The following is a 25,461-nucleotide window of genomic DNA, read 5'->3' as shown; positions in this document are numbered from 1 at the left end:
GAATTGAATTCTCCTTTCACGGCCTACAGGGCCTGTAAACCCATTCAACAGCCTTTTATGCCTGACAAGCTGAATGGGACTCTTGTAAAATATACTGTAATTGAATTACTCAAAAGCTATTTGGCAGACAAGCTCTCTGTTGAGACCCAGAATAACAACTCAACTTGGCTCACCAATCTGCCAACGGGCGTTTTTAGTTTTTTTGTTCCTCAGGAAACCAAATGCGTGTGTGTGAATGACTTCCTATTCCTCGATAATTTTGGTTGGGCTGAAGAGTGTCAAACAGTCAAAAATAATTCTCAGGGGGAGGAAAACTTCAAAAGCTTTAAATAAATAGACTTCAGTGTGAATAATGCTTTGGTGGCTGCAGCCATTTCGAAGAACATCAGCAGTAAGTGTGCTTGAAATTAGATAGATTAATACCACTTTTGAATCCTACAGCTGAAATTGAGTTGTTAGCTTAGCTAAGCCTTAAATGGGAAAACACTAAAGGCACGAAAGATGAGGAAATATTCAGACTGTCTTTCTCTGGTAGACAGCAATACACACATTACTTCAAAGCTTTCTTGCCTTGTTCTGTCTAACCTGCATATGAAAAAGTAATGGGAAAATAAAATGTAATTGTTTTAAGGGGACGTCACATAGCCTCAGTGCTCCTGCATATTGAAGGAACTGTTGTTTTAATTTGAATTGCAATGAAATACAGATACTTAATAAAGTTACAACCTCTTTATCAGTTTGTCATAGTTTGTAAACTCTTAGATACTGTAGATAGTCTATTAATCATACGTAAAACTAGTTCACTTCTGAAGTCAGGTCACCCTTATAAGTTTATCATTTCACTGCAAATATTGTGAACTGAACTAAAAATGTTTGTATGGAATGCAGCTAGCTTATTAGTTAGATACTGTGAGATTAGGTCATAAGGTATACTTTTACTGTGAGTACAATTATAGATGCACTGTATATTACTATGAATTCAATTGCTTCAGGCTGATGTTGTCTCACTAATATTTCAATGTCCAGAAGGGATTATTGCTAATATACAAAACTCTTTTTATACGTAAACTTCCTGAATAATGCAAGGATACCTCTTTATTAGCACTGGTGTAAGAGTACCTTGAAAAAACAACATGTATGAGCCCAACATGCATAGATGTTTCTAAATAATTTTTAATACAAATCAGTTATACTTGTTTCTGGAGATTATCTAAGTAAACTGAAAGTATACTTATTTTTAGTTTGAAGTGCACCAGGGTGCACACTAGAAGAAAGTCTTAATGTATTATTGTTGTTCATAGGTAATACACACATTACATTGTTCCTCTAGGCAAAGCTTCTCCTTCTGGTTCTGATAGTACTCAACTTCCAGACACATCCCCTCCAATAACTGTTGGAAGAAATAGCAAATATACGCAGAGTTCAGTTTTGTGTTATGTACAGTGCATCAACCTCCCAAAGAAATAAAAATACTGGCTGTGTTTTTCAAAAAGGTTGAGCAGGACGCCGTTTCGTGTTCTGTTTTTATCTTTGATGTAGAGAAATCATGCATCACCAGTTGAAGGGGCAGAGATTTTTGAGAGAAATATTGTAGCAACCGTTGCGACCAACCTCCCCTTAGGAAACCCAGCCATCATGTTGTCACGCCATATTGATCTCTGAGAAAGAGTGAAAGACACTATGCTGTGGAGAAAAAGGGTGGGAGAGAGGTATGGATGAAAGTACAGAGGGGACGAACATTCATTTCCAAAAGTGGCTGGTGTGATTTTATCACGCTGAGTGAAAGGGTGACATTTCAGTAATGCTTTATTCCTCGCTTTGGCATTTCAAATTAATAAAAGCCTCTAATAACTATGCAGATTGAAAAGATGGAGGTGAGTTGACACACTATGAGCTAACACACTGATGAACAATACAGCAATTTCACTCTTGTTCTCTCTGTCGCTCTCTCAATTTCATCCCAGTTTTCTATCAATTTCTCTGCGATGACCCCTGCATCTCATTGTTAATGGCTGAGAACTGAGTTGCTGTCCTCTGATTTTCTTCCCAACAAGATTGCCTTTACAGTCCCTCTGCGGTTGAATGCATTTCAAAGCTGTTGATGCGAGCCCGGCAACAGTCCAAACATTTATCATATAATTTTCATTTCTCATACTTGATAGCATATTGTGGATGTATTTTAGGGATAAAAAGTTGAAATATAAGTATGCTTTAGAATTTTTGTTTCAAAGTAGATGGAAAACAGATAGATCGTTCCGTTCCAAAACAAGTAATTTCAGACTGATATAAATCAATTTTCTAGAATTTCAAGCTAGGTAGATTTGCTGATGGAGATGAAATCAGTTCATCTTGGGTTACAGCAAACTTAAACTTAGTTTCCCCCCTTTGTTTCTGCTGCTCTGTTGATAGTGCTGAACTTTTATACTCTGTCTACATTAGCCCAAGAGTGAAAGCAGCTCATCAGTAGTGCAGTAGCAGTTTTGGCACTTGAGCTACTGTCTATAGATACACTACTGCTGTTGTTTTCGTAGCTCTCCAAGTCCCCCCCCCCCCCCCCCCAAAAAAAAAACAGTGTCATGTAGAAGAAAATAGGTTTAAAGGCTAAAAAGGCACTTTGTGTTAGGTTTTAAAATAGATGTTTGTTTCTTCCCATCGAGGACGACAAAGGAAGGCAGCTCAAACGCATGCAGTTAAGAGATGGAGACATTGGTTTTGCACAGCCGGCAAGAAGCACCGACAAGCCTCCAGCACCCCTGTTATTTAAGAATACACTACTTTTACCAGGCAACTGGAGTGCTGCTCAGCCATAATGATATGGATACAGACTCATAGGTATGGCCATTGGTAAAGGAAGAATGTCTATTACAGTTGAGCGTTGTGGTCCCGTGGGGATGTCCTAGCCTGCAAATCAATAAGAAAACATACTTATTTGGTAGACATCCCAGCAAAAATCCCACCATCATCAACTCAGTATGTTTTTTTTTTTTTTTTTTTTGGTGATCACTGTCTAATATTAGGAATCATGTAACATTTAAACTATCTGCCAAAATGATCAAAATAGATGTATGTTTCCCACATATTTCAGCACTTAAATCAAAAATCGGATTTCATCAGCTAGGACTGTGCATTTAGGTGAAAAATTGAAAACCAGCGTTTACAAGCATGAAAAACTCTGGCTCACTGTGGTTAATTTGGTTATTATAATATTAATTCTGCCCATTTACATCTTAGAGCTTGTCATATACCTATTAATAGAGTGTATAAAAAGGTCATGAATAATTAATCATAAAAGTTTACAAGTTTTATTGTGATATTGATTTGAAGTCACATGGCTCAGCTCCTCTTGGCTAATTCTCATATTAACAGTCGGAATGCACCAGTATCCTGTGTTTTGTCGCTTGGTGTCAGTAGAGGCTGCTGTTGCTCACTAAAGCTGCTGCTTCTAGATCATTTTTACTGAATGGCTAAATGCATAAATGCCTGCTCATCACCTCATCAGTCCAGATGTCACAGGGACACTTAAAAATGCCCTTTTCCCGATGCTTGTTTTGATGCCGCGTGCTATATGACATGTAAAAATGGCAGCTGTGACTTGTTGTGCCTGTTGTGCAATTGCTTCAGCACTCCAGTATCACATGTAGCATGAGCAGTATAAGACTCGCAGGACTCGTGGTAGTCAGATGAAAACAATATTTGTGGCTTAAAAAAATCCAAGGACACAGTGGCCAGTGGGCATTTGATATCAAAGCAGCAGCAAGGCCAGGAAGAGTGACAGCCATGGCCACCTCGCCATCAATGTTCTGGTGCTGTATAATCAAATAGCTCATACTTGATACATTTATTGTAACGTATGAGTTTTAACATGTGGGTGTGACCATATTTAAACCCATTTTTTATGAATGATGATGATGAGACTCAAACCTTTAAACCCAACGTCGTGAGTGTTATGCTCTGTCGCTACAGGATCAAAGGGGATGTCTTTAAATTCATCTAGTGTGTTTATTTTACCCCCCCCCCCCACACACACACACACACTCACACACATATCTGCCAGTGTTAAGTATTCTGTCTAAAGTACCTTCACAAGAGATATCAATTTCTACCACACAAGCAGGCAGTGTTTTATCCAGTGGGTGCTTTTGGAATACAGAGTGCTGGAAAGAGAGCAAGAGATCTGGCAAAGAGAATTAAACAGCCTCTCATTATAGCAATGTTAAAGCATTTTATTAAATCCTGACATCAGAGGGAATCTAATCCCACACACAGCCTCGCTCAGACGCAGCCACACACACACACACACACACACACACACACACACACACACACAGGCAGAAAATTCAGAATATAGACAAGCATGCAAATACACACATAAATCGACATATAAGCTACATATGTACAAATTATTTTAATTCTCCTCCCAGAAGCACATGAAAGTCCACCACCACCACCACCACCACCACCACCATTATCCCTCCTTGATAATAAAACAGTGTTAAATCTACCCCAGTGGGACTATGCCACATGGGACAGATAATGAGGCCAGGTGTTAATTAATGTAGAGTGCATTTACCTTTGTCTGCTGACACCCTGTGAATCCCAATAAACGCTATGGCGCCGAATTGCTGTGCAGTTGATTTGCCAAGCAGTGTATTTCAAAAGATCATACTGGGTGTGTGCTGCGGTCCTCAAAGGGGCTGCTTTGGCAAGGACTGCATTCCAAAGGGGCGGAGTACTTGGCGTGGTGCAAACTGAAACACAAACACGGTTCGAAATTTGGGTTTTTCTTGTGATCATACATTGACACCGGTAACGAGTTTCTGCCATCAGCACAACAGAGATGATGGCAGAAACTTCTCGTTTAGATGGATAGACGCGTTCATTCCAGTTTTTAACCAAATAGCCTCTTCACTCACTTTCAAGCTTTCATTCATTCATTATGTCTTTCAGTGTGGATAAAACTTATTTGTGAAAAAAGAAAATACACTGCAAATGTATTTTTCTTCAGTTCTTCAGCTGTTGAACCATGTGTAGATTGAATAGAGAGACGTAGGAATGAGTCCTAAAACTAAGTTAAGTTCGGACTGAGGCTTGTCACGGATCATCTAACACAGTAGGTCACACACACACAGACCGACACACACGCACACACACACACACGCACACTCAGAAAAAAAAAACAACTAGTGCAGCGGAAGAAGCTAGCGCCCGTTTGTGTCCAGCAGGGCTGGGACAGCTGGTAGCTTTGTCTAGTGGCACAGAAATTTCTGCAGCTGGGAGACATTCATAACCCCACTGGTGAACCTGAAAATAGTTCAGTGACCATTGCTCTAGTGCTTGAAAAAAGTAATGTTTTGTGTCTAAATTGAAGCCAATCTTTTTCTTTTTCTTTTTTTAAGAAAACTGATGTTTTAACCTTTTCTACTAGGCCTTTATTTGGATGGTATGGATGTCAGTTACTTTGTGGATCCCCCAAAATGGACTTTCATCATTCATGTGATATTGACCAGCCTTAACCTGTGACCCTAACGCTCAGTCACACTATGATGAAGCACTCATAGGTCAGATGTGTGCTTCTTCTTCTGCCCTGCATTCCACTGAAGGTCAGAAGAATGAAAAGCCTGGCTCTGTTTTGAGCCACTGCTGGCCCTGACTGCAGGTCATTAAAGCTCTATTGAATTTCTGCCAAATCTCTGACTCTCCCAATATCTCACCATGGCACATCTCAGCTGTCTCTTCCGTCAGGGCTTATAGCGAGTCCTGAAAGGATCAACACCAAGTCTCTGTCCGCACTATACACTGGAGCATTCCCCTCACTAAAAGCCTCACCTAGATTCTACCTTGATATGAACCTTTTTGGCTCGTCTTCAGTGTACCACCACTAACTTATTATCCCCAGTTATATTAAGGTACTCGTTGCTTGCTTGCTTTTGTACTGATTGAAGGTTGTGAATGTGTTGTGGTCTCTGATGGGCATCTTGTGATTTTGTCAAGTGGTGCTCAAATCATCATCTTTTTTTTTGTTGTTGTTGTTGTCCTGGATCTACTTCCTGTACGCTAAATCACAGGGGGGTGATACCAGCAAGCTGCCATTTGTCATATTCTCCCTTCTCTGCTGCACGCTATGGATGAGGACAGGCATCTGGAGGTGTGACAGAAGGGGTTTAGGCCAGCGACAGGTCTGCAGGTGTCATGTGGCAGGTGAGGAGGTGTTAGGTCGAGCAGGATGATGGGCTGATTAATCCAGCAACACCTCAGGTTTCAGATCCAGTGGGAGAAAAATTCTCTCACAGCCTCAGAGGCCCTGCTAGCATGTAGCACTTCATATCCAGCACTTTATATTTAGTATCTGATGTTTACACTGGTCAACTTTCTGAGTGTATTACATTTGACAGTTTGTATTGTGTTTTTCTGTGCTCTTGTTGTTCTTATATTTGTATCACTAAGTGAGCTTGACACTGGTGACAGAAAAATTCCCACTCTGCCTGCATTCATGGACAATTATGTTTCCTTGAATCTGTAACTCTGATGCTACTGAGAGCTCAGCACTAACAAGTTCACACAGCACACAAACTCACACGGTACATTGACCTCATTTTGTAAAGATAAAGGTGTCTGAAGCTTCAGGTTAAAGGAAAAGTCTTCTTTATTCCCACTTGAGTCATACTTACATGCTTTTTGATCATTTCTATCAATATGGAAGTAGGCAAGGATTGCTTCTGTCCATGGACACTTTGACTACCGCATTCACCAGAGTTCCTGAGCAATGAGGGATTATGACCAGCACATTCACTTCCAGTTGCCTCATGATACTTTGTTGGTTTGTCCCTAGACCAAAGCAAATGTGAAAAATTGCTTGGCCCAGCAGCCATGTTGTTTTTTTTATGGTGCATCTTTAGTGAGCCTTGGCCTTAGTTGTTGCTAGCGTCAATGCTAACCCCTTCAATTTACAGGTGAGGAGAAAAGACACCAATTGCATTTATCTTTGCATTTCTTTTTAAAAGTAGTAAGGTTTATTGTTTGAAGGCCAAGGAGTCAACTCAGTACAATGGTTTCAAAACTATTTTGAAGTCCTGTATGTTCCTGCTCTGTACCAGCAGCTAAGCACCACCAATGGCTTGCCTTACAAAGCTAACATTAATGCTAGCTTTGTCAGACAGGGTAATGGAAGGAAGGGTAATAAGACTATATAGAATTACTTTTGCATACCCCCAGGCCTAACCATGTTCACGCCTGGTGGTACACAGACCCAAAAACTGGAATTGTGGACTCTATTTGCTGATGGGTACTGCATCAAATTTGATTTAAAAAAAGAGAGAAACAATGAACTGAAACCTGAAAATAAGTTAGCATGAAAAGATCATTATTATACTCTTTCAGTGTTGTGGCTTCTGACCAAAATGCTGCCCAAATTATGAACTGATTGATCCCCTTATTTATGCTCTGGGCCTCTGTTTAAACACCAAATTAATTTCCCTCAGGATTGTTTATTACTGACAGCACAGCATTTCTCTTCTTTTTTTTTTTTCCTGAAAGGATGGCATCAGTCAAACAATCAATTAATTTAGAAAGCATGTACGAATCTTTTATTATTTTTTATTTTTATTTTTGTCTTAGAGTAATTAAGCCTTCTGGGAAATCAAAGATCCAAATGAAAAAGTAGTGAGTGGTTCCAAATTGTCTCAATTACGGGAAAAAAACAACCCTTGCTTTTCTGTAAGGGAGATGGCTTGACTCGTGATCTCAGCTTCAAGTCCAGAAATCTGTCAGCTAAACTGATTACTTGGACGACCTGCGCCCATCCTTCAGCACAAGCTGTCATCGGTCAGAGAATTTATCTCCTGAGCCACATCTTGTGTCAAAAGGCACATCAACAACAGGTTAAGATTCGTCAATCTCATCGGCCATATGTCACTCATTTAAGAGTCTGCCTCACACAACACCATGCAATTGTGTGTGTGTGTGTGTGTGTGTGTGTGTGTGTGTGTGTGTGTGTGTGTGTGTGTGTGTGTGTGTTTGTAGGTCATATGGTTGTTGTTTTTTTTCATTTAAAAGTCAATAACTGTGCATTCATATGTTTGTGTTAGTATTTCAATGATTTTATGATTAGTGTGGAACACATATACCCTTTGCTGTATTGTCTGTGCTGTCAGAGTTATTGATTCCAGTTTTAACTCTTCATAAACAGCTGGATTTAACCATGGACAGACGTCTAAACGTCCGCTTAAGTCTTCATAAAATCTCAAGAGGTTAACGGCCTGATGGCTCGAGCCTCTAGGTCTCTCTCATCACTGTTCTCTTGCTCTCCTACTGTGTGAAACCCTGATATTGGATTGACCTTATAGGCAGCAGAGATCGAGACATCATTAGCTGTGACCAGCCGCGGAATTGCTGCTCAGGCCTGCTGCACTAAGTCAGGACGGATCATATAGCACTGATAGACACCAGCTGGGCTCAGTTACAGCAGCTATAGTGGCAAAGAGATGTTTGTAATACTAATAAGAGACAAACCATTAAGAATCCTTGCAGGGTCGTGTTGAATGTCAATAGGTTTGGAATTCAGGAGAGACTCCGGGGGCATCAGTGAGTCAATTTCACAAACAAATACAGAAAAAAGTACAAACTAACTTACGATAAAAAGCAGAACAGGATGCTTTGAAGATATTCTTTAATTGGAAAATGATAAAAAATAGGAACAGTCACTTATTTTACAAGTTAAAATCCTGAAGATATAGAGTCACCTGCAACTGGCATGCTACATTAGCACAGGGGGGTAATGTAGCATGCTCATCCTCACACCATTATGTAGCACTCCTCCATGCTCATCAGTGAAACACGGCATTAATGCATCAGGGCAAGTAGATTCTGTTAAAATCAATAATCCTCTGTGTCTACCAGAGGATGTTAGCGTCAGCAGCAAAAAAAAAAGAAGAGAGGGATCAAGTTTAGACTGTCTTGAAAATGTGTGAAGTTTCTTAGGATTTTGGATATTAGAGTGCACAGTATATGAAACCAAAATGAGTATGCATATTAAAAAAGACAAGTCCGTATCACATCATAATATTACAACATTACTGCCATTTTATCTCTTAATGTATTCACTAATTTTGTTCCTGTTTTTTTCAAACTATTGCGGTTGAAAAAGTCATCCAGGACAACAACAACAGCAACATACTTGCAACCCTTATCCTTTGGCATGCTCATTTGTAGCTGAATTCAAATGCACAAAGCTTGTCATTTAAATAAGTATTCTAGTCTATCTTAAAAATCTAAGGGTTCAAACGTAACGAAAGCACTTTTTTTGCCTAAATAACTCAATTTTGGTCATGTTGGATGATGTAAACCTTCCAGGTCCCAACCACCTTTTTGCAACATTTATGAAGCAAAGTGTCAGAAAAAAAACTTCAATAATTTAAGCTGAATTGTTACTTTTAAACCAACTTTCACAGATGAAGTTTTAGTCACAGGAGATGATGAGTAGTTGCGCAATGGTTTTGTAACATAATAGTCTTCAATAATGGCATTAATCCTTTTACGGGAGTATTTTTCTTCGATTCACACTTTAAAAAGGGGTTGTTGTGGCATGTAACACTAATATTTCTCAATAATCCCGATTACGAATATATAAAAATCTGTTGCTATTAATAATATTGCTGTGGTCTCAATCAGCATTACAATAACCTAATTAATTTCCCCACGGGGATTAATAAAGTATTCTGATTTTGATCCTGATTCTGATATAACTCCCATTAAACTACGTAGCAGATCACACTTAATACTTTGACGTGATGGGCTATAATATAAATTGGTCGATAACTCATTTTGGTACAAAACTCTTGTTTCCTCCTAATTCTCTGCTGACTGTTTCCTGCTCCCACAGCAGTGATCACAGGTAAAGGATCAAGCTGAGGGGTCTTATTGTTTTTCAATAGCTGCCCCCCGGCATCATGTTGAAGCCCTGGGTCTTAAATGACCACAGAAGGTATCGATCTTCAAAAGGCGCTGTTTTTGTTGTTAAATAACCACCACAGGAAATCTGATGAAAGGTCTTGACCTTCCTCTGTAAGCCTGTATCATCAGCTTCACTGGCCTGTTGGATAGAACGCCAGCAGCAGCAGGCAAATACTGCGCGTTTCACTTAATGCTCGATTGGAAAAGTGCCTTCACTTTATTGAATGTTATTAATGATGGAGGGACTTTTGTGAAAGATCTGGCCCCGGCTAGCTTCAATGGTGAACAGGCTGCTTGGTTAGAATGATCACTTCCCTGAAGGCTTTATGTGGAGGCAGGCAGCAAGAAGATGATTACGGATTGAATTTATGACTTCTTTCCACTGCTATCCGAACACATCCTCTGCTGGCGTGATGAAGCAAATTTCTCTCTCTTTAAAGCTTCTATTTACTTTGGTTCTCTCTGTTCAGCTGGGAAATCTTTTTTGTCATTAGCCAAGGATGCTGCAGTCTGAGTTCTCTATATTGTCTGTGAACAAACTTCTTGTTTCCAAGATGCAAAGGCAGCTACCCTGCTGCTTGCAGAACCTAACAGTGACAACAAATATAAGTGAAAAGATGCTCTCATATGACACCAGGGAAATCACTTACGCTGGCTGTGTTTGTTGCCCTCCTCCTCTCTCCATGGACCATCATGTCTAAGCAGACCTTTAATGCTGCTCAAGCACAAGTAGAGAAAATAACGAACCTCAGCACACATCACTGGTAAATAGATGCCACAAGTACAATTTAACGTCCCTGTGGCCGAAACCAGGCAACCAACATCCTCCCTGTTGCCCCGTAACTGAAATATTTCTCTCTGTTTCTGCTCTCAGGCTATGTGGCCTTTCAAAAGCACCATGCTGCTTGTGTGTGTGTGTGTGTGTGTGTGTGTGTGTGTGTGTGTGTGTGTGTGTGTGTGTGTGTGTGTGTGGTTGTGCATGGGCATGAGAGGAGCACACTTTTAGCAACTAAGATCTGACTTCTTTCTTTTACGTTCGCTCACTCTCTTTCAGTCCCTCTGTCTTCGCAGCATAACCCTTATTACCCTCCTAATTGGATTATGCAACGCTCCTTTGAGTCAGCTGAGCAGGCCTAGTGACCCACAATCCCTCAGTCTCGTTTCTACCTCACTGCATTATCACCTCTTCCAAGTCGCTGATAGCTTATCACACTTCCACAGAAATAAAACAGACTGCCATGATCCGTATCTAAAAAAACAGGGAAGTCATACATACATACATCTCCCTGTGAAGAGGATAAAGCATCAAATAACTTCTTTTTTTTTTTTTCCTTTTGGCAAAGTAGAATTTAGGGAGCTTATTCAGAGACGAAAAGCAGCCTTTGTTCTCAAATAAAATATAATGGTGTCTGCTTATCAGTATTCCTGCCAGCGATCTTCACTCTTTAAGTGTCAATCTGAGCTGAATGCACTACAATACCAGAGAGATAAGCGAGTAATGTTGCGGATAGCATTGTTCTCACCTTTAGATAATTTTGCGTGTAGAGTGTCAGATGATTGCTGATTATCGAACCGCTTTACAGTTGATCTGAATCTCATCAGCACTTAACCTCATTGTTCCAGGAGCAGAGGTGAGAAGAATGTCAATTGGAGTACGTCTTGTGATCTCAGGCAGTCTCTCTCTCTCTCTCTCTCTCTCTCTCTCTCTCTCTCTCTCTCTCTCTCTCTCTTGTTCCCACTCGATCTCACACCTACAGACACAAAGACACATACTGCATAAACACACAAGCACAAACAGATTCAGAGCACTCTATCGCTCTCACGAACAAACGCAAACACATCAAAAGCTCCTCTTTCTCCCCCCAAACATGTTCACACAAATATCCAGACTCAGTGGATGTCTATGGTACAGAGCAGACACGGCCCCATGAAAAATGCATGTCCCCCTTGCGTTTTTCATAAGAAACACTCATTGGGATTCTATTCCCATCTCAGCTGAAATACCACACAGGAATATCAATTACACCGGCAATTTGGGTGGCAGTGGAGGCGAGAATGATGCTGAACTAGAATATGGGATCCACAGTGTCATCTTAATGGCAGGGTCACTGTCTTCTGCAGCTCCACAGCCAACATTGCTTGGGACAGGTTTTCAAGAACGCGTTGGGCCTGAATGGGATAGAAATGCTCTTGTGTACGATGGTGGAATCATGATGGGATGGCATGCCAAAGAGTCACAGGGAAAGCAAGTAACCTTTACAGGTTAAGTGGGCCAGCAGCCATCCTGAGAGATTTAGAGTTTAGAATGGTGAAGGTGTGGGACTACTACAACAAGATACTTTATACAAGTTCTCCTGGATTCCCCTTTTCCCTTATTCGTTGCACAAAACTGGCTAAAATTGTGCCTTATTTTCATTTTGCAAGCTTGTTTTCTGGTATTTTTACCACTATAATGAACCAATCCCACTGGAAATTCCAACACTTACACTTCAGCACGTCAGCGATTGTGAAAATCTTAATATAATTACCCACCTTAGTTTTTTTTTTAACTTAATTATATTTAAATATAATTCAAATATGCAGTTAAACAATTCACTGCAATATTTAGAAGCTTTTTATTAAAATGTTTTGTTTGATTTTGAAACCACAGTTTCAGGAGACAGGAATGTGACAGGGTTTGAATATATTGTTACATGGTCTGTATGTATACCAGGTCTATAGAGAGACACGATTGTATATCTAGAAATGCATCTTGTGTTTGTTTTATTGATTGTAATGTACTCTTACATCTATTTCTCCTTTTTTTTTTTAAAAACAAAACAAAACAGGAGAATCCTTATATGTGCAACAATGAATGTGATGCCGCCACTGAGGAGCTGGCTCATCCCCCTGAGCTGATGTTTGACTTTGAAGGTCGCAATCCCACAACTTTTTGGCAGTCCACCTCATGGAAGAAGTACCCCAAACCCCTGCAGGTCAACATCACACTGTCGTGGAACAAGACCATCGAGCTGACCGACGACATCGTACTGACCTTTGAGTCCGGCCGACCGGAGCAGATGGTCCTGGAAAAGTCACTCGACTACGGCCGAACCTGGACCCCTTACCAGTTCTACGCCACTGACTGCTTAGATGGCTTCACTATGGAACCCAAGACGGTCAGCGATCTCACCCAGCGCACCCTGCTGGATATCATCTGCACTGAGGACTACTCTCGAGGTTACGTGTGGAAGAACGACAAGACGGTACGTTTCGAGATAAAGGACCGCTTTGCCCTGTTTGCTGGGCCTCGACTACACAACATGGCCTCGCTGTACGGCCAACTGGATACCACCAAGAACCTGAGGGACTTCTTCACCATCACTGATCTGAGGATTAAGCTGCTGAAGCCAGCTACTGGAGCCACCATGGTGGATGAGAACAACCTCTCCAGATACTTCTACGCCATCTCTGACATCAAAGTGCAGGGGAGGTAAGAACCGTTAACATTTATTGAATATAATTTGTTTGTCCATATCCTTAACCTTACAGTGGTGGTCTTCAGGAGTCTTCACTTGTGGGTGGGGGGTAGCCACTCACTGTTCTGGTTGGCAGTCCTCCAATATTCAGAAGTTTCCCCCCGGTGGCAGAGATGCAAAGTGAAGGTGAAGCTTGTAGGGGACCAGTCTAAATGCAAATAATATCAATATTCTATATATTCTTTCCATTCAATAAAGTAGTCTATTACCATTTCAATCTAAATAAAATCATCTAACCTTGGTCGGATTTAAATACTATTCCCCGTCATCTTTAGCCTAAAAGATAAGACATAAACTAGACCTTTACAGTAAAAGTGAGATGACCCCTGGTACACATTTAATTACCACAAGTTGCAGTGCTTCTGTGTGCATCAGTGAGTCATCAGAAAGCCTCTGTGATTTTCAGGGAATGGAAACATTGTCATTTCATTGCGCATGGAAATGGCCCACATGGTAGTCATAAAATCTTCCCAGCTGCTCTCCAAATGGGACCTGCGTTGGCTGCGGCAGTTGGTTTATGTGAGGATAACTAGGCTAGTAATGACCCATCAGATGGGCCCTAGGTGAATTGAAACAGTTAGTCCCTAATTAGAATTCAGTCAGCTTCAATGGCAGATTAGAACTATTAGCACGTTGGCTAATTGGTAGGAGACTAATCTTGTAATTAAGAGCATTTGCAGCTGATTAAATGGTAATCATCAGGGACACATCAGTGAAACATGGAGATGTTCAGATTTGCCAGGTTGTGGTTCCAAATTTAGCCTTGCCCTGTTTAATAATGAGTAGATTTATATTTTCATCTATGAGGTTTCCTTTTTGAGCAAGCGGCATTTTTTTTTTTTTTTTTTTTTTGCTTTAAATAGCAATAGACGTTCTCCGAGATCTCAGGTTTTGTTTAATCATCTTTGACTGCTAGTTGCAAAAATCTGAATATATCAGTCACTGAACATGAGCTGACACAAGCAGCAAAACATTTTGACAACATTTCACGACGCTTGACGTCTTTGATCACAGACCACAATGCATTTTTCATAATGTTGGCATGTAATATTCCCCGTAGAGAGATATACATGTTCTTCAGTCAAATGCTGTTCCAATATAAACACTCGTACTGTAAACATGAATTGATGAGTTCTAAATTGCAAGACCTACCACCCAGCACAGAACAGCATCTCCCACAGATATCTTATTTTGCCATTCATTAGAAAGAGTAGCAAAAGGTTGGATGGGAGGAAATAAGCTATTTTGCCCAATTTCACTTCCTGCCCGTGGGTATCAAATTCAATTTTTACCCAAACTTTGCTGTGTGAAAGAAAATAAAATAAACATACGATTTCTGTCCAGGGGTGGATCAGTAACTCGCTTGAAAGAAGATGATGGAAGCGGGTGGGGAGAGAGTGATGAGAGTTCCCAGCAGCCTTTGCAGCCTTCTGGCTACAACCAAATGTGAAAGCCTTATCACAATATACCCATCCTGTCCAAGAATTCCCCGAATACTCAAAAAACACAGATAAAGTTTTACTCTCACACAGCAGCGTTCGCAGTATCAGGGCGGCTCTGAATGGTGCCTGCATGCTGCTCAGATATTCCTAACAGCACAATGAATGCTCTTACCTTAATTTCATCAAGCTGACAGATTTGCATCCATTTACTAGCAATGTGCTTGACATTTATCAGCCTGTTTGATTGAGTCGCATGTCCACTGTGCATTTCATATTCTCAGAAAAGGGAACCTGCCTCAGACAATGTAAATGCGTGATTGAGAAATGAAAGATTTAAAAAAAAAAAGATGTAAAGTTGGAAATATACTAGCTTGTCTATATTTCAGGGTATTATTTCTTGATATTGGTTGATTACTACTAAAGGGAATTCTGTATGCTTTGTAGCAAGGTATGGAGGTCAGACTTTCTTACAGGAAATCCCAGATTGCCTCCAGGCACCAACCTGCAATTATCACTTGCCTTTCATTTAACTAACATTTTTAATTAAACAGCACTGTAGATACAAGGAACAGAAATTGCAAGAATATTTTATCAACCAGTTTAACTCAATTTAGTTCTACAGAAGGGAAGTAAAGCCCGATGGCTACTAAGACCTTGCTCCTGACATCTACTGTGTCCCCCTTGTAACTGTCAATCACCCAGGCTTGTAAAGACAAGCTTGTGTACATTGTTTATGTAACAGGAGGTACAGCACACAATAGATGTCAGAGGTTAGAGGTTCAAAACAGCCATCGGGCTTTGTTTCCTATTTGTAAGACTAAATTGAGGGCTAATTGAGCTGTTGAGAGTTGCTGCCAGGTGGAGGGGAAGCGCTGGAACCTGCAGGAATGATTTTCTGCACCCAGGAACACATATCACGGAGCGCTTTCCATTTTTCACCTGAGTATTGACAAGGAGTCATACTGGCGAGCTGCGCCTGCCTGTGAAACAAAATTGAGTAATAATATTTCTAATTTGTCGAAGCACTGAGATAATCAGATGTTTGGGGAGAAATAAAAGGCCTGTTTTGGTTGATGTCAAGCAGATAATTAAATACATCTTTACAGAAATTACAGATGTATGAAAATGAATAAACAGTATTTCCATTATACCACAAGTTGTCTGCACATACTTGTAATGAATGAGGTTCCTGGAAGACACTGTGGAAAAAAACAAAACAAAAACAGGAATCGACACCGACCTGCCTCAGGAAGATTGAAGCCAAGGATGCTCACCCATAAAAGTAAATACAGTTTTACTCAGAAAATAAATCCTCAAGCTTCACTTGACAGCATAAAAGAGCCCATCAAGAGTTTCCTTTATTATTGCCAAATTGTTACAGAACGCAAGTTTATAAAAATGGCTTTACCAGGCTCAGAATCATATTGCACTAAAGATGCTGTCGCCAACCACACAATGATCCTTTATGACAGGGGATATAAGGCAAAGGAAGAAAGGGGATTTTTCTCACCTCTCCTGGTACGAGTCATTGTGTGGCGATGCTGCCTGTGCTATTGATTTCATATGTTACTCCACCTCAAAGGAAAACAAAAACCTTGAAGCATACAGGCTGTCCCACCTTTCACATCTCTCTCTTTCTCTCTCTCTCTCGCTCCCTCTCTATCCTTCCTAACGTATTGATCAGATGTCTGCTTGTTAATTAAGACATGACCGCTACTGGCTGGCTGCGCGGTCAGAGCTGCACATCTGCAGGGCTACAGCGGGGCCTGGGAATGAGAGGCAGCTAATCCATAAGTGCTAATGTGCTATTTCTCTTAGCCCTCATGTCACTCTCTATTTTTCCTAACCCTTCATCATTTTTTTCTCCTTCCTCTCCGTTTCTTTCTGTTTGATCTCATTTTTAAAAGCAGCTCAGTAAAAGCAGCTGTCCAGTGTGGTCAGAGGAGCGATTTGTTCGTGGTATTTAATGATTTGAGTTTGGAAATTGTATCTTACGTCTCATCTCAAAATAGACATAAAACAGCAACAAAGTTACACAAATCCGAAACAAGTAAGTTAAATGATTACTCTCTGAACGTGATACTGTTTCAAAGGTGTGAAATGACTTTGCATAAATGTGAATATAATCTCCAGGGCCACATCAGTGAAATGTGGAGATATTCAGAATTGCAAATGTGCTTCTAAGTTTAGCCTTGCCCTGTTTAATAAGAAGTAGATTTATGGTTTAAATCTTGAATATGTTTAAGAAAAACAACACATGCCACGTGAATACAAATGTGTCAACATTTGCTCTTCATGCAAGAGTAATTCAATTTCATTTCAGCATTTGGTGGATCTGTTCAATCTGAGAACCTGCTGGGGGACACTTTGACAGACCTCAGATTGACTTTTTAAAAATAGAACATCATTTTTCATCTTTGTAAATGGTCGTAGAACAAGCCAGTCTTATACTTCCCATCCTCAAAAGCTGATATAAAAACATTTTCTTGAAATCATTAGACAGTAAAAATGCTGCTTTTTAGCACATAAGAAGGTTAGGATAGCTAATATTAGGATGACTACAGGCGTATAGAAGAATTAAAGAGAGGGTTTTATTCCCTATTGACATTAAATGCTGACAAATGTTAAACAAAAGCAAATTGCGAAGACCAAAAAAAAACAAAAAAACATAAAGTATCCTCATTCATTCCTCTGAGGAATACATGCAAGTTGAAAAGAAGAATTATTTTAGATAAGGTATACAGCTTTAAGTGTTTTTTTATGCTCCCCAGTGTTCCCCTCGAGCCACAGGCAAACTCTGTATCCCCTTCTTCCAGTGGGAATCATGGGCTCATAAAAGTACCGTATCACACACTTCAACTACATCTGACACTTAAAAGTAGTCTAAATTTGTAGCTCCTCCGCACTGCATTGACATGACAGGCATCGCACCCTGCTGTAACACACACAGAATATCTAAACCCCCTAGGATATCAGCGCGCTTGTCAGTGGTCACACAGGAATTCATGAAAAAAGCAGTGTAATGATATTATACCTTATAATCTCCTGTGTAACGTGCCAGGACATCATCATCGCTCCCTCATTTAAACTACTGACATTTAAATATCTATCTTCGTGTGGCTCCCTCCTTTTTTTCCCCTCTCTCTCTCTCTCTCTCTCTCTCTCTCTCTCTCTCTCTCTCTCTCTCTCTCTCTCTCTCTTTCTTGCTTGTAAGCTCAAACGGCTGGAGCGAATGCAGCAGGAGAAAGTAAATCAATATTCCTCAGGAGTGTTTGAGTAAAGGATGTTGCTGAGTAGCTTGATGGAATTTGCTGTTGATTTTCTCTTCAGTTGTTTCAGTGTACTGATGAAAAACCGCCACAGTTCATAGTAATAATGTATCAGACAAAATGAGAGGGGCCACACGTGCACAGCTCATTAATATTCAGTTACGTGCTTCGTCTTTGGAACTGACAAATTCAAGAATGTCTCGAGCAGACAAGCAGGTTCACCATAGCTAGACCTTGCCCTGTAAATTTATGCTGTCGTAAAATAGAAGCAGTGATGAAAACAGTGAATTCATTATTCTTGTAAGTGTAACTCACCCTTTTTTCCATGTACTATGATTCATATAATCATATATATGCTCTTATTCGCTGCCTCAATCCTGTGTTCAGACTGTCATTTTGGCAAAGTTAAGTGTGCTGGAAGCCCAAAGGAACAATATTTTTAGGGTTGATGCAACGGTTTCAGCATCATTTGATTGTATTCTGACTAGACACCGATAATCGTACCTCTTTCATTCCTCCTCTGAGCTCTGTGCATCTGGTCAGCTCTGAAATCACGTCAAAGAGGATGCCTTTTTGATTAAGTAAAAATGAAACAAATCCAGATCCTTCGATTCCAGTAACTCAGACAGTAACGCTAGCTGTTATCTGCATTTTAGTATACATAAGACTGCTGTGGGTCAAGCTTGGCGTCCAAAAGTTATGAAATTTTTCATAAGCATGTGGGATGTTGCAGTAGACCAAACATCTCATATTCATCTCTGTCCAAGTCTTGTCAGAAAACAGTTATTTTACTTCAAATCAACTAATTAGAATGTGCCGTTGACCCGTCTCTTAACACTCGGTAACAGCAGAAGCTGCTGCTGCTCAGGAAAACAACATAATGCCGCCTTAAAATGCTGTTGCAATTGTGTAGGAGTTTGTCATTTGTTGCCCTCTAGCAGGAGGATATAGCTCACAAAGATATTTTCCACTACTGCATCACTTCTCTGTGACTCCAGAATGCAGAAAGAGCCAGCCATGTATATTTAGCAATAGCAATAGCAAAACAGTCTCCATGCATTCTTTATCCCATTATCAAGCACTGTTGAATTCCAGCTTGTCAAGCTCTACGCTGCCGGGAACAAAGGATACTTTTATACTCTTCCTTTCTATTGATCTCATTCGCTCTGCTGCAATGAAAACGGTTGTTTCACATCTTGTGAAGACCGCGTCAAAATCTGAGGTTTACTGGAAATGGATATTTCAATCCCTGATTAAGAAACGTAGATCAGGAGTTTTACCGACAAACTACTCACACAAGACGATTTGGTGAAGATTGACTCAATTACACATTATTTTTCTTGACTAGAATTATGTTTCTGACAATGTGGCAATATCTAGAATGATAATTTTTTTTTTTTAAATCCTGAGAAATTGATAAAGGAATATGTGAATATTTTTTTAATGTATTTAAAATGCCTTTACAGAGTGGGATCTCTTTGGGGAAACTGTAATTCTCTGCATGATCTCAGCATTTCTAAAAATACTGGCACTGCTATCAAGAGCAGACAGCAAACAGAATTGTTTATAGAGGAGTTAAAATAAAATAATGTCAGGCAAGCACTCAAGGCAGCTTGCTTTGATAATTAACATGTGACCAATTGGAAGGAGAATGCTAATTTAGCACTAAGTAATTGATTTTTTTTTTTTTTTACATTTTGGCTCATAAGAAGCCTACGGTATCAAACAGTGATGCTTATTTATTATTGGAATCTGCACAAAATAGCACACTGGCTCTAGTCCAGTTGCATATGTACAGTATCAACATTATATGTATGTGTGTGTGTGTGTGTGTGTGTGTACATATATATATATATATATATATATATATATATATATATATATATATATATATATATATATATATACACACACACACATGCACACACTCCCAGTCCTCCAAGTGTTTACTCCGTGAACCATGACAGCTGTATCCAACTTGATTGACAGAGTTTGAAAGTCAGGTTCAAGTGCAGGTTCACACAACCCTCAGCATTACTCTGCTGGCACTGAAAGCTCTGCCAGCGCCTGCTCACTTAACTTCCAGCAGATGTCTGTCACATGCTGCAATGTTTTCTGCCAGTCATCTCCCAGTCTCCGGCGTTTAATTAGTACTCATTAAGAGCCAGGCTTTCTTTGTAAATAATACATGGATGCCAGGGAAAGTGCATCAACATAAGCTATCTCTGGAGGGACAACAGCCATGAATAGTATCATCAAACTTTAGCAGTGGTGTAGCAAACACGGTTGTAGCTTTATGGGTTCAAACAGTGTTGAGGTTTATGTGTGTTTTGCTAGAGAAATGAAGTGGCAAGGTGTGTTTTTTCAAGTCGGTTGCAGATTTTTTATTTGTACTTTCACCCTTCATACTGTAGTAGGTAAGTGCATGCAGTGTGAACAGCATAAGCATCCACCCCCCTCCCCTCTAATTTCCATATTAATATGCATTCCTTCAGCAGTTTACAACACATGAATGAGAAGGCCCTCCACTATGGGTGGTGTGGAGGTGGGGTAGACATTACCATACTGTATACCTACATCATACACAACCTCAATAATAGGCCCTGTCATTGAAACAAATCACAGGCTTTCAGCAGCATAGGCCCGAGCCATGCAAATTCAAATTCCATTTCACCTCCACCAAAAAAAATTGAAGCAAGGGGAATTAACTTGTGATCCATTCCTGATATTTCTTCAACAATTTAGGAAGCCCTGGCGGGGCTACTTTATATTTTGGTGGGGGGACGCAAACAATTTGCTTGAGATGTATTACATTAGACCTCGAAGAATGACAAAATTGGCCACAGCACGGAGCGACGAAAACAAGCCTAATCAGACTCCTCAATTTCACGGTGATACAGCCTGGTGTAATGGGGGCGGGTGGGGGGGGGGTGGGGCTCTCTGACTTCCCTCTTTCCTTGTGAGAGAGTTCAATACCTTTCGAAATGTAAAAGGAGTCGATGCAAAGTAGTGCTGTCAAACTCATTATGTTGCCTTGTTCCTTCTTAAATGGCTGATGGGGACACAGGAGAGTTTAAATGGGTTTCTCCACCTCCAGTGATTTCGCTGAAGGTGGTTTGGTGACAAAGTACGACAAACATGCCTTCTTTTCTTTAGGTTTTTATTAAGTGCATTAACTTAATCATTGCTGTTTGCTCAAGTTCAGTTGAAAGAGCATTTTCCAGAATCTGTGACTGCTGTATGGTGATGAATTTCTAGGTCAAATACAACAAAATAATGTCTGGAGGAATTTGATTGGAATGTGTCGGAATATAACGTGCAGCAGGGCCCTAACCGTCTTCATGGGGAGGCATCTGTCCAAGAGAGAGCTTTGTACCTCAGTCCACAAAAAATATTCTGAACAGATAAACAAACCTCATTGAGATTTTTTTTGCTTTGTGGACACGTACTTTTAGACTCTCTAAGTTTGTGTTATTAACTTTTTTGTTTCATCAACCCATTAGTTTTGATCGTTCCTGTGGAATCACTTCCCCCTGTCCTTCTCTGCTTTCTGTTTCCCACCTTTTTTGAGTCTCTCACCTGTTTCTTGTCAGCCCTGTTTGAGTGCTGCAGCTTCGTTACCTCTATATTGATGTAGCCAACAGTCAAGAACACACTAAGGTAGGATTTTTTGCTCGCTAACTAATGTACCTCAGTTTGAAACAAACAAAATACATACATGCTGCTAAAGGTCGTTAATTGTCAGGAGTGTTGCAATATCTTTGATTGACAGGAAGAAGAAAAAAACAAGGTGACCATGGCTCTGAACCTCAAAGTTGAAAACTTTAAACTTCAAATGATGATTTTTAAAAGCAAGTAACATAGAACATGTTTTATTCAGTGTCACACGGCAGCTTCATGACGTTTCAAAGCCGTGAGCCTTCAATTAAAGACTAACAAAGATACCTAACTTGTGCAATAAACACACATTGCACTTTTGGACTACTTATTTCCCCATTAACAGAAATGCAAATGCAATCCAATCATATGGACTGAAAGCATGTCTAATTTAGTAGAGCCATAGGCAGACATGAGATCATAGTAAACACAAGGCAGGGCCCTTACTCTGTTTTTTTCCTAGAAATTTCTCCCCATGTTAGCGCCCATGCAGCTCACAAAAATCCCAGTGGTGCTTCCCCTTATGTACAAGACATCTAACAAGCTCCTTTTCCCTGGAAGGTGTTGGCAGCTTATTCTGGCTTGTCCATGTAACACACTGACATTCATCTAAAACTTTCAGCAAGGCCAAAGTTTCCCCCAGCAGCCTTGATCTCTCGATATCTGTCAGATCTATGACTGTTCAAGATATGTGAGGCTTTCAGAGTGTCTTGTCTAGGAAAGTTTTCAGGAAACCTTAGTATGTATTTATACAGCATGGAGACACATTACAGGTTCTGACCATGGGTGAGAAGTTGAGATATAGAGCTGAGGGAGACTAGTGTGGTCGGTCATTCCCATCTGTCAGCACCATTGTCGTGACATTAATCATCGAACTCTGCTAGGAAACAGTCAGTGGACAAACAGTCGTTGTCCACAAAACCTCTCCCAAATCCCACCCCTAAGACCTTGCTTGAGAGCGATAATGGGATGAATGAAATAGGACTTTCCTTAACAGACATAATGTGAGGGAGATGTCAATCAGTCACAATCTGCAGGCTACGTGCCAGCGTCTGCCGAGTGAAATTAGACTTGTTCAAGACTTCAGGCTTGAGTGCCACATGATGTGAAGACACTTCTGAAACTGCAGGAATTAATATTACTCATCCTCTTCTCCAAAGGAATTCTGTTTTGAGGGACTGAACATGCTGAGAAAAGTGCACATGCCTCATACCTGGGGAAAGTGTCTGTGTGATATTAGTATTGTACATGGGAGAGGCAGAGTGAAGGTGAACTCATTTTGGGTTGGAACTAAATCTTCATCAGAAACATACCTACACATCCTCTGGATTAAGTGAAGTCCTATAACATAGGTCACTTGTATGTAAACTTGTATGTTTAATCTATCGACTAAAAGTCATAAAACATCGTTGATCCTAAAAAGTGTTTCTTTTTAAATGGACTACGTCCTACCGGTGAAAACAGGAATTGTGTGAGCACAAAACACAAAATGTAGCTACTGTGAGATGTTTTCCCTACCATACTGAAGCTCTGCAAAGTTCCATGAGTCAATTTCAAATTATGACTTTTTTCAGATAAAAAAGGTATTTCTAAGAGGAAAATGTTCTTGTTGTCATTGTACGGATTTATCCTCTTTGCATTTAACCCATCCTCTACCTGGGCAACAACAGGCAGCACTCGGGGGCTAGCTCTGGTTCTTTCTACCAGCTCCCTATTCTGGGTCAATAACCGGAGTATTAACTTCCTAACATTTGATGGGGGAGGAAACCAAACCATGCAAACAGTAGAATGCAAAAACAGAACAAACTAAGGAGCTGTGAAGCAACTGTGTGCTACTGTAGCTGTGTTTCTGATCTAGAGGGAATCATGGCAACAGAACAAAAAAACGTGGCCTACATGACTCAAGCTGCTGTCACATACACTCAGATCTGGCCATTCATATTTATTAATTCAACATAGGAAAAGCTGTCAAGTCACTGTAAATACTTTTTTTTTTCTCTTCAAATCCAGAGAAGAGACTTTGATACATTGATTTAACTCCAAAAACAAGTTTCCTGTCTGTTCAGGCTCCTCTGCCCTAAATGAATTCTGTACTCTGCTGCTTCTCAGAGATGCTTGGAGCCGTCACAGGGAAGAACAGCTGTGTAAGATGTAGCGAGCCTGTAGACATAGTGCCAAGTATCAGGAGAAGCCAAGGTTAGGCAGAAGTCAGAGAAGACACCGAATATCAGCATCAACTCCCCCTCGCCTCACATCAATTCACACATTTGTTCATTGTAACATTTAGCATATTTGTAGCCCACAATCTGTACATAACATTATTCACCAGGTGCATCATAAATTACATACAGATGTCTTATTTTTTCCGATGTGATTATTAAAAGTAGTTTTCTAACATAGCCAATTAATTCACACCTTGCTGAATGCTTTTGTAAAATACAATTTGAAACTATCGCAGAATTTCCATAACAATGCATTCGCAACGTAGGAGAATTAGATTTAATGTGTGCTGCTTGCAGCGCTAAATATTTTCATTCATAAAATTTAACAGCAATATGTTGCTCCGGAGGCAATGTCCCAGCCCCTGCACAACAGATTTCAGCTCAGAGCAGAAAACTGTTAACAGTGTGTTTTATGAGTTATTAAGAGCACTGTTTCTGAATTTTTTTTTTAAAACATAAATGTGGGTTCTTCTTTTATTTAGATATACAAGTTAAATTGAAGTTACATAGAAAACATCATGATAAGTTAGATGCTCAAGTATGCTCTGAAAAAAATATTCACCTAAGGTTGTAAATCAAATGATGATAGACACACATTGCCTCAGTGAATTGGTTGTATTTTTCATGCTAAGCTAAATATTCCACAGCCAGGCTGAGAATGGAAGGGTGTCCACTGGATTTATGGGAAAATACAAATACAATTAGTGCAACTAAACAATCACTTTTCTCAGTGTCCATAATTGTTGCTGAAAGGAAGCTTATCCATCCCCGAGCCCTTGCTCATCCATATCTGCTCATTCTTTAGACGTGTTTTCAATCCTTCTTATTTGTGCCAAAAGATATAAATTAATCTCCATTATACTGGGTAGGAAGCAGTAACCCCTGACATTAAAAATCTCAAATACTAAAGCCCAAACTACATAGTGGGTTCTTTTTTTTGTTGAGTGCATTTACACTGTTAGCTAAAGAGGCGCAGTTGAAGGGAAGGATGGAGGAGATGGTTATTTTCCTAAGGGAGGGCTACAGGATTAAAGGTCATTAAAACTTTATAAAATATGTCTTTGTAATTGTGGCGGCCAGTTCAAAAGGCCGGACATATAGGGGATCCCATCCCTCTTGTGACCCGAAGTGGGGACAGAAAAATTCTCTGATTTTAATATGACAATGCCGGCAGCAAAAGCATGTTATCCCAGCGATCTCCGGACTCCACATCCTCCACTCTGTCAGCGTGCCTCTCGCGCTGGTTAGGCCAGATGATCCAGATTTTGCTGGTTTTTAATTAAGTGGAAGGTCAAATCTCATCGCTCTTGACTTCAGGGAGCTGCTGCTGTCTGCATGGCAAGCTACACCCAGTCATTAATTTTATGGAGCAGGGACTTTAATTGATTAAAAGTTAAGGACTGTG

General features: G+C 40.2%; 1 protein-coding gene across 3 annotated transcripts in view; it reads left to right on the top strand.

The window, feature by feature from the left end:
- LOC147261930 (netrin-G1-like) overlaps positions 1–25,461 on the top strand; it is a 59,209-nt gene that overhangs the window by 16,053 nt on the left and 17,695 nt on the right. For all 3 annotated transcript variants that reach the window (XM_086204242.1, XM_086204241.1, XM_086204243.1), the window contains one exon: positions 12,777–13,420. In XM_086204242.1, the coding sequence (XP_086060368.1) occupies positions 12,777–13,420 (644 nt within the window). The remainder of the gene's footprint in view (positions 1–12,776; positions 13,421–25,461) is intronic.

Source organism: Aulostomus chinensis, chromosome 5 (genome assembly GCF_037954235.1).
Source record: "Aulostomus chinensis isolate RoL2024-O1b breed Wild chromosome 5, RoL_Achi_v1.0, whole genome shotgun sequence".
Classification (NCBI taxonomy): Eukaryota; Metazoa; Chordata; class Actinopteri; order Syngnathiformes; family Aulostomidae; genus Aulostomus; species Aulostomus chinensis.
This window is presented reverse-complemented; position numbering and strand designations above follow the sequence as displayed.